The 14,718-nt window shown below is 43.4% G+C and overlaps 2 protein-coding genes across 2 annotated transcripts in view; both read right to left on the reverse strand.

Annotated features, from left to right (window-relative positions):
• Positions 1-5,371, reverse strand: part of tmem170a (transmembrane protein 170A) — a 7,413-nt gene extending 2,042 nt beyond the window's left edge. The window contains exons 1-2 of the mRNA XM_037683234.1: positions 5,154-5,371; positions 3,620-3,790 (exon numbers count right to left, since the gene is read on the reverse strand). Of these exons, the coding sequence (XP_037539162.1) occupies positions 3,620-3,790; positions 5,154-5,289 (307 nt within the window). The 5' untranslated portion in view covers positions 5,290-5,371. The remainder of the gene's footprint in view (positions 1-3,619; positions 3,791-5,153) is intronic.
• The window catches only part of lrp5 (low density lipoprotein receptor-related protein 5), a 398,826-nt gene that overhangs the window by 90,173 nt on the left and 293,935 nt on the right, over positions 1-14,718 (reverse strand). The gene's annotated exons all lie outside the window — the stretch shown is intronic.

The raw sequence follows: 14,718 nt of genomic DNA on the forward strand, positions 1-14,718 counted from the left end.
GTCTCGCATCACATCGGTTTAACAGGAACTAATAGAAGGTCTCGCATGGAGGACGACTGCTCTAAGCGCCCCGTCTTTACTTTTAGATCTTTAAATGGACAGGCCCCCCAGTACATCACTGAAATGTTGACCCCTTATTGTTCAGCCCGCACCCTTCGGTCTTCAGCGCTGAACCTCCTAAAGGTTCCTAAGACCCGGTTTATAACTCGGGGTGACCTTTCCTTCTGGTCCATACTCACACCCACAGAAGACTTACTGGTCCAAGCTCACACCCACAGAAGACTTACTGGTCCATACTCACACCCACAGAAGACAAATGCCCCTTTTCCACTGTCACAGAGCGTATCAGATCAGTTCGGGTTGGTTCAGATCGGTTCGGGTCTGTTGTGTTTCCATGTACATTTCTGGACCAGCTCTGTAGGCGGGGACTAGAATCCAACTCGTCTTACCACCTGGTGGCGGTAGTGCTCCCTTAAGCTACTTACTAGCCACCACTAAACGTATTAGAAGAAGAACACCCTGAAGGTTTTGTCACACGATGTTGTGGAAAAGATGTCTTGCTCTAATGGAGTACCTCATGAGCTGTAACTTTAGACCTGATTCATAATCCTACCTTACTGCCTTCCTGCTGCTTTAAATCCATGTGTTTTTCATTTTAGTTTAGATTTTTACAATAAAGATGTATTTAAAATATCTTCACTTTTATTATTTGCAGATATGCACAAGGTTCATGTTAAAATTGCAAAACATCACACTGTGCTGTAATCTTTGAAACTGCTTTTACAATAAGATACAGACTTGAAAACAATTAGATTAAATTTTGTCCTTGAATTTTAAAGATTTGTCTTTCATTAAATTAAAACATAAATTTATTACTTATTAATCTAAAAAAGTTAAGTCTGGTCCTCTGGACATTCAAAAAACAAAACAAACAAAAAACCTTTAGTTTATTTATTATAAACTGTATTGTTTGTTTTGTGAATGTCCAGAGGACCAGACTTAACTTTTTAGACTTAACTTTTTAGATTTTTCTACCTGGATTATTGAGCAGCATCAGGATATTAATTAATAAATAGTCAGTTGGTCTGTGAACACCATGGGGTCCTAGAAGAGTTGAAGAGGAGGCTGTTCATGTCTGTGCCTCCCTGGTGAAGATGCTGCTCCCACAACCCTGAAGCAGAAGAGGATGGATGGATGGATGGATGGACGGGTGGCGAAGGAGGAGACCATCAAACAGCAGGAGTGGTCAGTTCAGGTGAACTCCTGCCTGTTTGCTTCAGATCAGCTGTTCAAATCTCTGCAGGTTCAAATAAAAGGTGCACCAGGACTTTCAGCTGAATCTCTCAGGCCACAGTTGTATGGCCAATAACTGATAACTGTCCTTTCTGAATTTTTGACTGTTTTTGTGTCACTTCATCCTAGAACCAAAAAATTATAACATAATAACAGTTGAGCAGATACTAGTAATCTTTTCTTAGGATCCATTAAAGATCAAATGCAATTGGAAATTCTTCTCAATTCCAGTATGAATTTAAACAAACACTATATGAACTTAACATTGTAAAATTTGTTTAGGAAATTTAATGTTCAAGGACACCACTTAAGAAAAAAAATTTTTAATAGGAAAAGTAAGAAGTGAAAAATGTACAAAAATAAAAACTACTGCGTCCAACTAATGATTGTGTCTGTCCCTCGTCTCACGGGCTTCATCCAGAAGAAGACACAAGTGTTGTTCCTGCTGTGTCCGCTTCAGTTCTTCATGTTCATTCAGTGATGGAATAAGACTTTTCTTTACTGGACTCTTTTCTCTTTCTCTTCACTAGAAAGAAGAAACAGGTGGTTAATTCAAGCTACATACTGTTTTTGAATAAATGCATGAAACAAAGAAAGGTGCTGCTAACAGCTATAATAGATATATTAATAATTATAAACTGATCAAATAAGAAAATGAAAAATAAATTGATTTAAAAATAATGAAAATGATAATAATGGATATATGAATCAGAAAGTATTATACAGATGCAGATATTCTTTGTCATTCGCACCACATGTGGTCCATGTGGTGGATCAAAATTATGTTCACAGGGTCCCAGTTACATCCAACAATAAAATATAAAAGAAAAACAGTAATAAGATCTAAGATATGAACTAATAAAAACATCAACTAAAAATATGATAAGCTCTAATAGCATAAAAACATTAAACACAATACGCAGAACAGCAGCACGGACATGAGTCTGTGTGAACAGATGAGCACGAATGCACACAGCAACATGAAACAGATCAGCAGCAACATGAAACAGATCAGCAGCAACATGAAACTGATCAGCAGCAACATGAAACTGATCAGCAGCTACATGATGTGATTCTTCACAGTGTTATATATTCATGAGGCTGCACAAACTCAAGTTCATGTTGCTGTTTGACGTATTGTTTTGATTGTTTACTGCTATTAGTGCTTAGTGTTTTATTAGTAGATGTTTTTTAGTTGATATTTTTCTTAATTCATATCTTAGATCTTATTACTGTTTTTATTTTACGTTTTGTTGTCTGTAACTGGGACCCTGTGTACACAATTTCATCCCAATTCAGTATTTATTCAACATTTTAGTTTTTTACTTTAAAAATAAAATAAATCAAGTCCTTATCGGCACAAATAAAGTGATGTGGAACATGTTGCATCTTACCGAGCACAGAAGCTGCAGCGTTGTGCTGCTCTGTGAGGTGCAGGTGGGCTGTGATGGAGCTCTGTCAGGTGTAGACTCCTCTGATGGAGCTCTGTCAGGTGTAGACTCCTCTGATGGAGCGCTGTCAGGTGCAGACTCCTCTGATGGAGCTCTGTCAGGTGTAGACTCCTCTGATGGAGCAGGAGCCAGGAGGCTTGGAGGGTTTAATGTGGAGTTTAGAGATGAACCATCACGCGCTGAAAGACGTTCTGGATAAAATACAGTGAGAAACGGGACCGGAGGACAGTTAGCATTTATGCAAATTAGCTTAGCATCGTAGCACCGACGTTGTACTATTATGGCATCAGCCTCTTTTGTTAGTTAAAAATATGTTCAGAACCGATGGGATGAGTAATTTAAAATATGTTTAAAGTTAGAAAACACTCACCATCTTCTATAAATGGTTCAAGTAGAGCAGTAGTCGTGTCCAAACCACCCTCCAATCCTCCATCTAGCTCGCTTTGACTTTTTTCGTCGGCCACCAAGCACAACAACACCTGCACTTCTGCATTTGACCACGGCTTTGATATTATTGTTGTTGTATAGCTTCAAAATACTAAAAGATACGCTCCTCGAGTTATCGCTCATGGCAAGCGGTAGAGAAAAAAATGGTGGATCGGGTTGTTTGGAAAGACTCCACAGACTCCTCCCCCCGACCAATCAGTGACCGACAGTGTTTCTGACGTCACGGCGCGGCTCGCTCGGAACCCTTGAGAAGCCGGGCCAGAATTTAGCGAGACGAGCCGGTTTCTGGAACAGTGGAAATACCTCCAACGCGCTTCAACCCGGAAATATCCGACCCGCGCCGTGACAGTGGAAAAGGGGCATTACTGGTCCAAGCTCACACCCACAGAAGACTTACTGGTCCAAACTCACACCCACAGAAGACTTACTGGTGAGGGCCCCCCCACAGAGCGGTCCGAGGACGCCCATGAGCAGGATGGTGATGGGCATGAAGCGAGCGTACTTGTGTTGGCGCAGAGCAGCGAGGGAGAGCAGAGCTGCAGGCAGGTGGAAGATGAGCGAGGAAACGGCGGTCCACAGGAACACGCCACACCACATACCTGGACAAAAACAAGCTGCAGTCAAACACCTCGTACCGCAGGTAAAGAGCCGCTCAGGTGCACGTCATCTGCTCCACAACACGCCACTACATCACTAACGTGGCTCTGGCCTGTCCGGTTTCCCTCCTCCGAGCAGACAACACGTAACAACTGTAATGTTGGGTTGTTAACGCCTACGAACACTTTATTACTGCCATCACAAGCTCAGAGGTCTTCAAAGTATGTTGGCCTGTTAGCTACACAGCTAACAAAATAATCTTTCTGCACACTGCGTGTAAAATTTTAAGGAAATATATTCATTTACTACAATTTGGAACGGTAACTGCAACGGTAAATGGACTGTACTTGTACAGCTCCTTTCCATCTTATTAGATACTCAAAGTTTTTTACAACAATCTAATTCACCCATTCATACAGAACTCTACTGGATCTGTACAGAGACTAATCACAGCTTTATCAAGTTCAGACAACAATAAACAATAACAGTAAAAATTCAGTTAAAACTGTTTTTAGCGAGTCAAATCGGTTTTCGTCATCCTGAGTATTTCATTGTACTGTTAACCACGTGCTAACCACGTGCTAACCACGTGCTAACCTGCATATGACAAACACCTTGAACTGAGCGACAACTGAGACGTCTCCACTTCTGCCCCATCCAATATGGCGGCGACATCGACGTACGATTCAGCGCGAGGCGTCTGCGTTAATGCTCCCAACGACTCTCATCCTTGAAGCTTTTAATCTCTTCGTGAAGTGAAACACTTTATTTTTTTCTTTTGTTGTATTAAACGTTTTTTGATTTTAATTTTTAGTTTTACATCCGGGTACTATTTTACCCACTCGATATCGATCGGAACTGTCCGAAGTGAACTCGAATGTAATCGATATATGTTCGTATATGTTGGAAACCAAACATGACTCTAATAACTTAACTCGTTAATTAATAATATTAATAAAAATAAGCTTTTGGCAGTAAATTAGTCATATGTTATGTAGAGCTCAGACTTCCTAATTAAATGAAACAAGTGTACTACAAAATTGTAGTTTTTAGGGTGACGCAAAATGAGCCTTCCAAATCGCCACATCTTGTTCAGACACTTTTATTTCAGTTTATTAAAAACTTGAACACCTGCTGAAGAAGGTGATTACCACCGAGGTATCCGGAAGTTAGCTAGCTAGCTTCACGAAGTCCCGAGCGCTGCTCACAGAAGGCCCAGATTATAATCTCCCACAGCAGCTTTAAACCGTGTGTCGTTCCAAGCATCTTGAAGGCTGATAAAAGTTTTACACTCTGACCTGGACAGCGAACATGAAACATGAAACATGACAGCCGCTTGTTGTTAGCCAGCTAGCGTTAGCGCACCTGAAAAGTCGCTGAGAGACGTGCTGTTGCCCCGCAGTGTCCCGTTGCTCCTCGGAACTAGATTCAGGCTGAGGATCTGATGGATGAAGCTCGCCTCGTTATCCTGCATCTCTCGCTCCGATATTACACCGTGCATGTGGGGGACGGGACGCGCTCAACGTCTGGAGGCAAGAGGACGACTTTGTTTAGGTTCGCTTTTAGCCCCGCCCCCTCACACATTCTTCTTCCGGTTCATGACGTCATAGATATCATCTAATGAGTGTTTATATCTATGGTTAAACTCACTGAATGCTGTTTCAATCATTTCAACCTTTATTTATACATGTTGATCCCACTGAGCCTCGAGGACTCATTTACAAGAGAACCCTGATTTCAACAGAGTGATGTAAATTGTAAATGGACTGTAGAGCTTTTCTGTGCCTCATTTATACAGCACTCTACTATTTCTGTGCAAAGACTAATCAGAGCTTTATCACATTCAAACACCGATGGGACACACATCGGAGGCATTTGGGGGTTCAGGGTCTTGCACAGGGACACTTCGGCATGTGATTGCTGGTGGAATCGAACCCCCGTCTCTCACATTGGAGGACGACTGCTTTAACCACTCAGCCACAGCCGCCCCAGTGATGACAACAACAGACGATCATAAAGGATGCGTGCAATTATTTTTATATTTTTAACAAGCGTAACTAAAATGGTAAATAAAAGGATAATTGAAAAGAAAAGTAGCAAAAAAGCAGTTAGATTATAAGGCGGTGTAGAAAACTAAAAACAGGAACATGTCTGCATTGGTTTTTCCTTGAATCAGTCAGGTCATCTGGACAGTTTCTCTTTTTTTGTGCTGAAACGTTTCGCCTTTGATCCAGAAGGCTTCATCAGTCAAGGAAACACAACAAAACTGATTCTTCCCCCAACAGCTTACCCAAAGTGGAACAAACCAGTTCTGCTTCAGCACAAAAAAAAAACAGAAACTGAACAGATGACCTGACTGAAAAATGTTGGAATGTATACCTGGATTATTGAGCATGGACTTTGTTGTTTTTCCAGGAACTCAACAGATGTTTGAAGCCACTTATCGAGAGGTCAAAGGTCGAGAGCTTCAGATCTTTCTACAAGATATTCCAGGAAACAGGAGCGGAGTAGGACCTTTTGAACTTGGCTTACACTTTAACAAGATTTGTGCTCAAGTCCAAATAATAAAAAAACAACACTAGTTTAATTTTAAAACAAATTATTAAAACTTCTGATAGATTAGGTTCCAGGTTCACGTTTTAATTATTTACATAAATCAATCAACTTAACATTTTCTGCAGTGAATGATGTGACCTCATCCTGCCACTTACTGGCAGTTTTCCCACTCGTATATTTTACCTCGTAGTATTGCTGCCTTCATACATCTCCTCCTACATGTCTCTGTGTGAGTGCAGCTACAGCGTGCGCTCTCAGGACATCATTACCTGCAGTGTTCCCTCAGTGAGGACTGAACTAGACAAAAGGACCTTCTCCTACTCCGCTCCCGTTTCTTGGAACATCTTGTAAAAAGATCTGAAGCTCTCGACCTTTGACCTCTCTAAGTGGCTTCGGACAGACATTTGTTAAGTTCCTGGAAGAACCACCGCAGACATGTTCCTGTTTTTAGTTTTCTACATCACCTTATAATCTGTTTTCCTTTTCGCTATTCCTTTTGGTTGCCATTTTGTTTTGTTTTGTAAAAAAAAAAATGGTATGACTCTTTTAAGATTGTCCACCGTTTGTCCATCTTTCTTTGTTAAATCAGGTCTCTCTTGTAAATGAGTCCCTCATGGCTCAACGGGATTAACCTGTCTAAATAAAGGTTGAATGAATGAAATGGCTTGAAAACAGTCTGCATGCGCCCTCTGCTGGATACATTGTACAATTACGCTTTTTGCAAGTAAGGACAAGGATTGTTCCTAAATATCACCGTATAATGGGACAGATTTATCTCTGATGCAATATTTACCCAAACGCAGCCCTACCGATATATCGGCTGCAATCTAGTGTGAAGGTCCCAGGTTCTGACTTCCTGATTGTGTACCCCCAGGTCTTGAAGAACTGATTGTAAAGGTCCACACCCAGGTCCTGATTGTGTAGTCAAGAGCTTAAAATCCTTATTGTGTAAATTCCCAGGTCCTGAAGTATTGATAAAGGCCCTTGGGTTAGAGCTGTCTTTTCTAAGCCTGGCCTGAATTTGGGCCAAGTCGGGCCATAATAATGTGCTGGATGAGCAGGCCGGGTCGGTCTCAGGCTTTTGATTGCATCAGCAGATGCACACGGCTGACAATCCAATTATATGGCAGCATGTCTTGCCATATAATCATCACCAACTGCACACGGCCATTTGACCGCGTGCTGACCAGCCTTGAAAGAGATTAACAAAAAAAATAAATAAAATAAAAAAAACACGTTCAGTTAAACTTCAGATGGACGACTGCCAGGCAGCGATCCATCAAAACCCAAATGGACGTTCATTCAGCCGCTGCACTCAGCGGACGCACGTGGCCGACAAACCGAACAGGTGAGATCCCAAAAAGTCCTTGCAGACATGTCAGAGCAGGGTCCGTGTCTGAATAATGCAGAATGCAGCAGAAGCAGGGATGTAATGCGCTGACGGCCATGAAAGGACAAACACCCCCTCAGCCACGAGTATGCCCCCCGTTAAGAACTATACAACATCCATCCATCCATTTTCTTTACCCGCTTATTCCATTTTGGGTCACAGGGGTCGCTGGTGCCCTTGTCCAGCAATCACTGTGCGAGGGGCGGGGGACACCCTGGACGGGTCTCCAGTCCATCACAGGGACACAGAGACAAACAAGACAAACAACCATTCACTCTCTCACTCTCACCTCGGGACAATTTAGAGTCACCAATCAGTCTAACATGCATGTTTTTGGTCTGTGGGAGGAAACTGGAGTACCCGGAGAAAACCCACGCATGCACGGAGAGAACATGCAAACTCCACCCAGAAAGGCCCCTGGACCGGGGTTTGAACCAAGGACCTGCTAACTATACAACAGTCAAAGCTTAAAGATTTCTTAATTTTTGGGGATTGGACCTGTAGTTGCTGCTAATTCGTCAGCTCAGGTTTGGAAATGATGGCTACGGGCTGGGTCGGGTCTTTTTGGGCCCGAATGCAACTCTACCTTGGTCCTGAAGTCCGCCATCTTGTCTTCTGCAGCACATCTGAAGTTTTTGGACATTGTTGTCCAACTGGAGTCTTCTTGCCACCCAACTGCCAGGAAACTTGGTGTGACTTCAGACCATAAATCTGAGACGGACCAGTTCATTTATTGGGACGAGTTTGATCATTTTCCAGCTAAACCTTTTGTCGGTTTAGGATGATGGTTCAGAACACCCAGCTCGGATTTCTGTGACTCTGCGTTGCTGCAGCTCATCTTCTGACAGGAAACATGAACGGTCTCCAGATTACATGGACCTGAATAGACCTGATGCTGGAACTGCTGCAGAACTAGATGGACCGGTACCTGAAGAGACCAATATTTTCTTAACAGGAAGAGGAAGGACTCTTAATGTGCGACCATCAGTCATTTGTAGCTTGGTCCTAGAAACTGGACCAGAGGCCGTTGTCGCACAGCAACTCTGAGACTTACATTTCAGTCCGTCTTTCTGCCCCTCATTAACGTGGCAGTAACGGAATGACAGACAGGTGTGTGGTTACCATGGTGACCATGAGGCGTTGGCATACCATTTCATTTAGTTGAAAAATGTCAGCACTTTTTTCTGATGGACAAAGAAAAAAATGTGTTGATGAAAAACAACGACACGTCCAGAAAACGAACTTTAGATCAAATCTGAGCTCCGTCAGTTTCAGCTCCGTGAAAACGAGTCGTGGTTTCCGCTAACGTGGATTAGCTGCGGCGGCCACCTCAAGTCGTCTCTAGAAACTAACCCACATTCATATGAAGCTCCACTAACATCTGTCCAGTGGTTTACGAGACATTTAATTGCTCCAGCAGTTCATGTCAGAGCTTCCGTCAGTAATTGTTGATGATTCAGCTTCTGCTGAGATGAACCGGTGTCGTGCCACAACTCAAACGGAAGACGTGGCAGAGCGAGACCCTGAACGCAACAACAGCTGTAGGGACAGGCTCTGAAGAGGCCACGACGAACAAGATGCGTTTTTAGCTCCAACTAGTGGCTAAAATGACAAACTACATCTGTTTTGTTATGGACTGGACTTCAGCTCCTTTCTACTCGAGACACAAAGATCTTGACAACAACCTGTGATCTTCACAACTACATCTCTACAAAGACCAATCACATTCAGACACTGATGGGACACACATCAGAGACAATGAGGGGTTCAGTGTCTTGCCCAGGGACACTTCAACATGTGACCGACTACTGGTGGAATCAAACCCCCAACTCTCTCATTGGAGGACGACTGCTCTAACCACTCGGCCACAGCCGCCCTTCACTACCATGTTTCCATAAATGTAGAAGCTAGCTCCAAAAACATCTGGTTTATAGCACCTTCTTCTTTCAGCAGTTCCCTCCACAGTGAGTCACCCTCTTCCATCCGTGTCCTCTGTCCAACTACCTCCATGTCCTCTGTCCAACCACCTCCATGTCCTCTCTAACTCCATATGTCTCCTCTTTGTCTTTTTCCTGCAGCTGCATTTCTAACATCCTTCTACCAATATACCCACTGTCCCTCCTCTGGACATGTCCAAACCACTGTCCCTCCTCTGGACATGTCCAAACCACTGTCCCTCCTCTGGACATGTCCAAACCACTGTCCCTCCTCTGGACATGTCCAAACCATCTCAGTGTGTCCTCTCTAACTTTATCTCCCAGGTGTTCAACCTGTGCTGTACATCTGATGATCTCATTCCTGATCTTCTCCATCCTTGTCTCTCCTAAGGAGAACCTCAACATCTTCATTTCTGACACTTCCAGTTCTGTTTCCTGTCTTTTTGTCCATGTCTCTGTCTCCAGACCATAGTTTAACCTTCTGAATAAATAAATAGTCATTTTTCTAATATCTGCAGATAAATTAATTTCACGTTTCTTTCTGTTCTGGGTAAAACAGATGTGGGTCAGAGGTCACATTGGTCCTGTGGTGATGATCCATCTCATGTTTCTGCATACGTGCTCTTTTCATAAAATATTTTATTCTTACAATCATGTCTTTAACTATAGCAACATTACTATTTAATTTTTTGAGTGCCAAGACATCCGTCACATCACCTCTTAGAAACAACGGTATATAAACAAATGAAAGAAAAAAAATCTGCGTCCGAGTCCGTCTCTCATTTCAGTTCACTCTGTACATCTCGTTGGTCCGTCAGTGGTGAGCCAGTAGGAGTATTGCTGGTCCTGGTGAGGGCGGGACTGGGGATCTGCTGGATGATCCAGGAGAGAACCCTGCATGACAGAATGGCCGACGCAACAACTGGGCTTCACGCCGGCCCGTTCACCGCTTGCTCCGAGGCAACAGAACTCCGCTCCAACCTAGGAAAGACGAGATGCTCCTTTGAGAACCTTCAGCTTCACAGAGTCCAGCTTAAAGAGTCACACGCACTTACTTCACCTCCTCTGCGCCGGACGTTTCCTTCAAAGGACCGTTCGGGAGCTCCACCACGGCCCGACACTTCTCACTGAGAGACGGAAACAAAGTTCGGTTAAACTGGAAGCACAACTGGGAAAGAGTTCATATTCAACAGATGGAACAAACAAACAAAACGTTTACGTTCACAGAAACGTGTGGATGTTTGAACAAGTTACAGACTTCATGGACCCGACTGAGGCCACACTTCAAACCATCAGGTTCGAATCTGTCACCGCTCTCGAGTTTATAATGTACATTTTTATTTTTTAAACAGATTCCATTCGTAGAAGTTGAGTCGAACCGTATCTCAGTTTCCCTACATGTAATAATATTAATAATAATATTAATAACAATATTAACAACAACAATAATAATAATAACAATAATAACAACAATAATAATAGTAATAACAATAATAACAACAATAACAATAATAATAGTAGTAATAATAATAGTAATAACTATAATAATAATAACAATAACAATAATAGTAATAATAATAGTAATAATAATAATAACAATAACAATAATAATTAGCACTTTGAGATTTTTGTTAATGAAAAGTGCGTTACAAATTAAATTCATTATTATTATTATTAATACATGTCCCGAGCAAACGGTGGGAACTGACTCAAGAATTGTTTCTGCCGTAACGTGCACGTGTTGTGCACGTTACGGCAGAAACAAAACCTTTCGAGGCGTTCTTCACTGAAACAAACATCTAACGGTGACTGAACTCTACGCATGAAGCCATGTTCAACACGTGTTGCAGCGGTACATATGAACGGCCGCCAGCGGCTCGGTGTGTGTGGACTCGTGTCTGACCCTGCTTTGGGACAGCAGGCGGACGCAGAGCTGCTGATGCCTGAATCCACGCTCTCCACCACCAAGCCGAGCTTGTCCTCATCACTGAAACAGACGACAAACACCAACGTGTCAGGAAACGACAACAACTCACGACGCGGCAGAGAAACGAGACACAAAGGGAAGATGGAAAAGTGACAGAACACAAAGGATGCTCGTGTGAATGGAGACGTGTGGGGGATTAAATGCACAGCGAATGGAGGAAATCAAGGATTTCAAATGTTCGGCTCTAACTTTGTTCACTTTTCAAGCTGCAGACGAGCACGTGGTTGGCGCACACACGAATTAAAGACCAATTTGAGCCAAATGGTTTGGACCAGCCGTCAGTCTTGCTTTGTCTCAGAGAACCACCAATCATCTTGATGAGGACTCGCTCGGAGCAAAGCCCCAACAAACATCCGAACAGAACGCCACGCCGCCGCCACCGCCGCACAAAACCAGATGTTGCTTTTAGGATCGGACGATTTAAAACGACGTTCTGGACGAGACGTTCCTCAACACAAGGAAACAAATGTTTATTTTAGAGGAGAAAAACAAAGAAGCTCAACTAAAGCGTCAGTAAACGGTTAACAGAAAGGACACTGCTGCACAAACAAGGGAAACATGCATTGCCAAAGAGCACTACAACCAGAACAACTGTAGGAACAAACAGTCCAGTGGAATCCAACAATCATCAGTTTGCTTTATGTGTTCACGTCCATTCTTTATTTAAATAAGACACGACTGTCCACAGAGGCTGCTACTGGAAATGTATCGTTTATCGACCCCCCCCCCCCCCCCCAGAATGATCTGATCATCCCAGCAAGTTGAGCAGAAGGAAACTGGACTTCATCTATAAAAACTGGAAAAGGAAGAAAAAAAACATTTACCCAGACCGGGGTGGGGGGGTGTTTGACACGACGGAGTCACATCTGTGTTGTTGCTCACCTGCTACCTTAGCGCTACGTCGCTGATGGTTTTTATTTTTGACCGTGTGTGTGTGTGTGTGGGGGGGGGGGGGGGGGGGGAGCAGAGCGGAGCAGTGGGTCAGTAGCATGTTAACTAGCATGTTTGTATTGTGCCCCACGCTGCATCAATACCAACAGGTGTTGACAGGGGGTGTTGGGCAGTAGATAAAGAGATGAAGGAAAACCAGTCAGAGCTGTGGTTTCTTATACATTTTATTGTTGGATGTAACTGGGACCCTGTGTACATAATTTCGCTCCACCACATGTACCACATGAGGTGCGAATGACAATAAAGAAACTCTGACTCTGACTCTGACTCTGGTGCAAACACTGACATATTACTCCAACCATTTGGAACCTCCTGTAGAAGAAAGAAACCACGGGTGGACTCGTGAAGACCAGATGAAGACCACAGACACTGTGGGGGCTCTGAAGGAAAAAACCTCCATCTGTTGGCGTCTTGTTGTCAGGAGTGACGGGGTCATGATCTACTGAGACTTCATCAGTAAGGTACCAGCTACACCAGAAGATGCAACAAACTGGACCTGGTTCTTCTTGACGAAACTGCTCAAACTTCGTCCGGTTGTGTGGGATCAGGCATGAAAAGCCTTTTCCATTCAAGACACATCTTTGGTGGACTTGGGTCCGTGTTGGACTCAGCCACTCCAGAACGTCACCTTCAAACCATTTCTGTGTAGATTGTTTTGCTGTTTGATGGGAACATGAATGTAACGTGTAAATGTTTGTTTTTGTTGTATCCTCTGTCTGTACAAGCCTTTGGGGACAGTTGCCCAGAAGCATCCCCAGACCATAATGCTGCCATCACCATGCTTTACAGCAGGGACGCTGAGTTTGTGGTGTCATGGTGTCTTGTTTGAGGGTCCAAAAGGTCTGTTTTGGTCTTATGAGCACACAGAACTTTCTTCCACATGCCGTTTGGCAAACTAAAGGAGATTTAATCGGAGTTTTCTTCAACAGCATCTTTCTCTCTGCCTCTCTTCCTGAAAGCTTAGACTGGTGAAGAACCCTGGAAACTGTTGCTGTATGCTCAGCCGGTCCCATCGGACCAGCTGAAGCTTGTCCGATGGGACAGGAGTCCTTCAGAGTGGTCACGGGTGCCGTGGAGTCCATCTTTGAATTATGTGAGGACGGCCTGCTGCTGTTAGATTTACACATGTCCCATTGTCTTTACATTTCTTAATGAACTCCTGGAGACATTTAGGGCTTTGGAAACGCACAGAAGTTCTTTTAATGCAACTAAAGTCGCAGGTTCTGCCCTCAGGTGATTCTCATTTCACCAACTGTGAAACCACCAGCACCAAGTGGCCTCCACTCATTTAGAACAGTCACTTTACGCCATCACCTATTTATCATTAAATACTTTCATTTAATGGGTATTACTCTGTAAAAATCAGATTTAACCGTTAGTTAAAATGTATCTTTCAATCATAAAGGACAATTTATATTAACTACGACGGATTTATAATAATAAAAGGGGGTGAATATAGGCACTGTATACACACACACCACCCTATTGTTCCACTTGGGTGGTTTCATGTCACTTAAAACTTGGTTCCTCTACCAGAGGTCTGGGTCTGAGGGTTCTGTTCAGCATCTCAGCTGTTCCTACGACTGAGCCCTGAGGTGGTTCCTGGGATCTGTTGGCGCAACTCTTCCAGTGTGGGGGTCACAGCACCAAGTTCTCCAAAAACCAAGGGGACTACTGCTGCTTCGAGTCTCCACAACTTCTTCTGCTTCTCGTGCTCCACCTTCCAGATGTTACCGTCACTTGGGATTGATACGTTTTCACCACTGCCTTCTCTTGCTTGTCGATGAGCACAACGTCCGGTTGGGTTACCCTCAACTTGTTTGATAGTCTGAATCTTGACGTTCTACAGGACCTTTGCCCTTCCATGCTCCACCACCCTTGGTGACGTCTCCCACTTTGACTGTGGGACCTCCACTCTGTACTCGACACAGACGTTCCTGTATAGTATTCCAGACGTTCCTGTGTATTATTCCAGACGTTCCTGTGTATTATTCCAGACGTTCCTGTATAGTATTCCAGACGTTCCTGTGTATTATTCCAGACGTTCCAGTGTATTATTCCAGACGTTCCCGTGTATTATTCCAGACGTTCCCGTGTATTATTCCAGAC

Source organism: Nematolebias whitei, chromosome 10 (assembly GCF_014905685.2).
Source record: "Nematolebias whitei isolate Nwh7 chromosome 10, NemWhi1, whole genome shotgun sequence".
NCBI classification, from domain to species: Eukaryota; Metazoa; Chordata; class Actinopteri; order Cyprinodontiformes; family Rivulidae; genus Nematolebias; species Nematolebias whitei.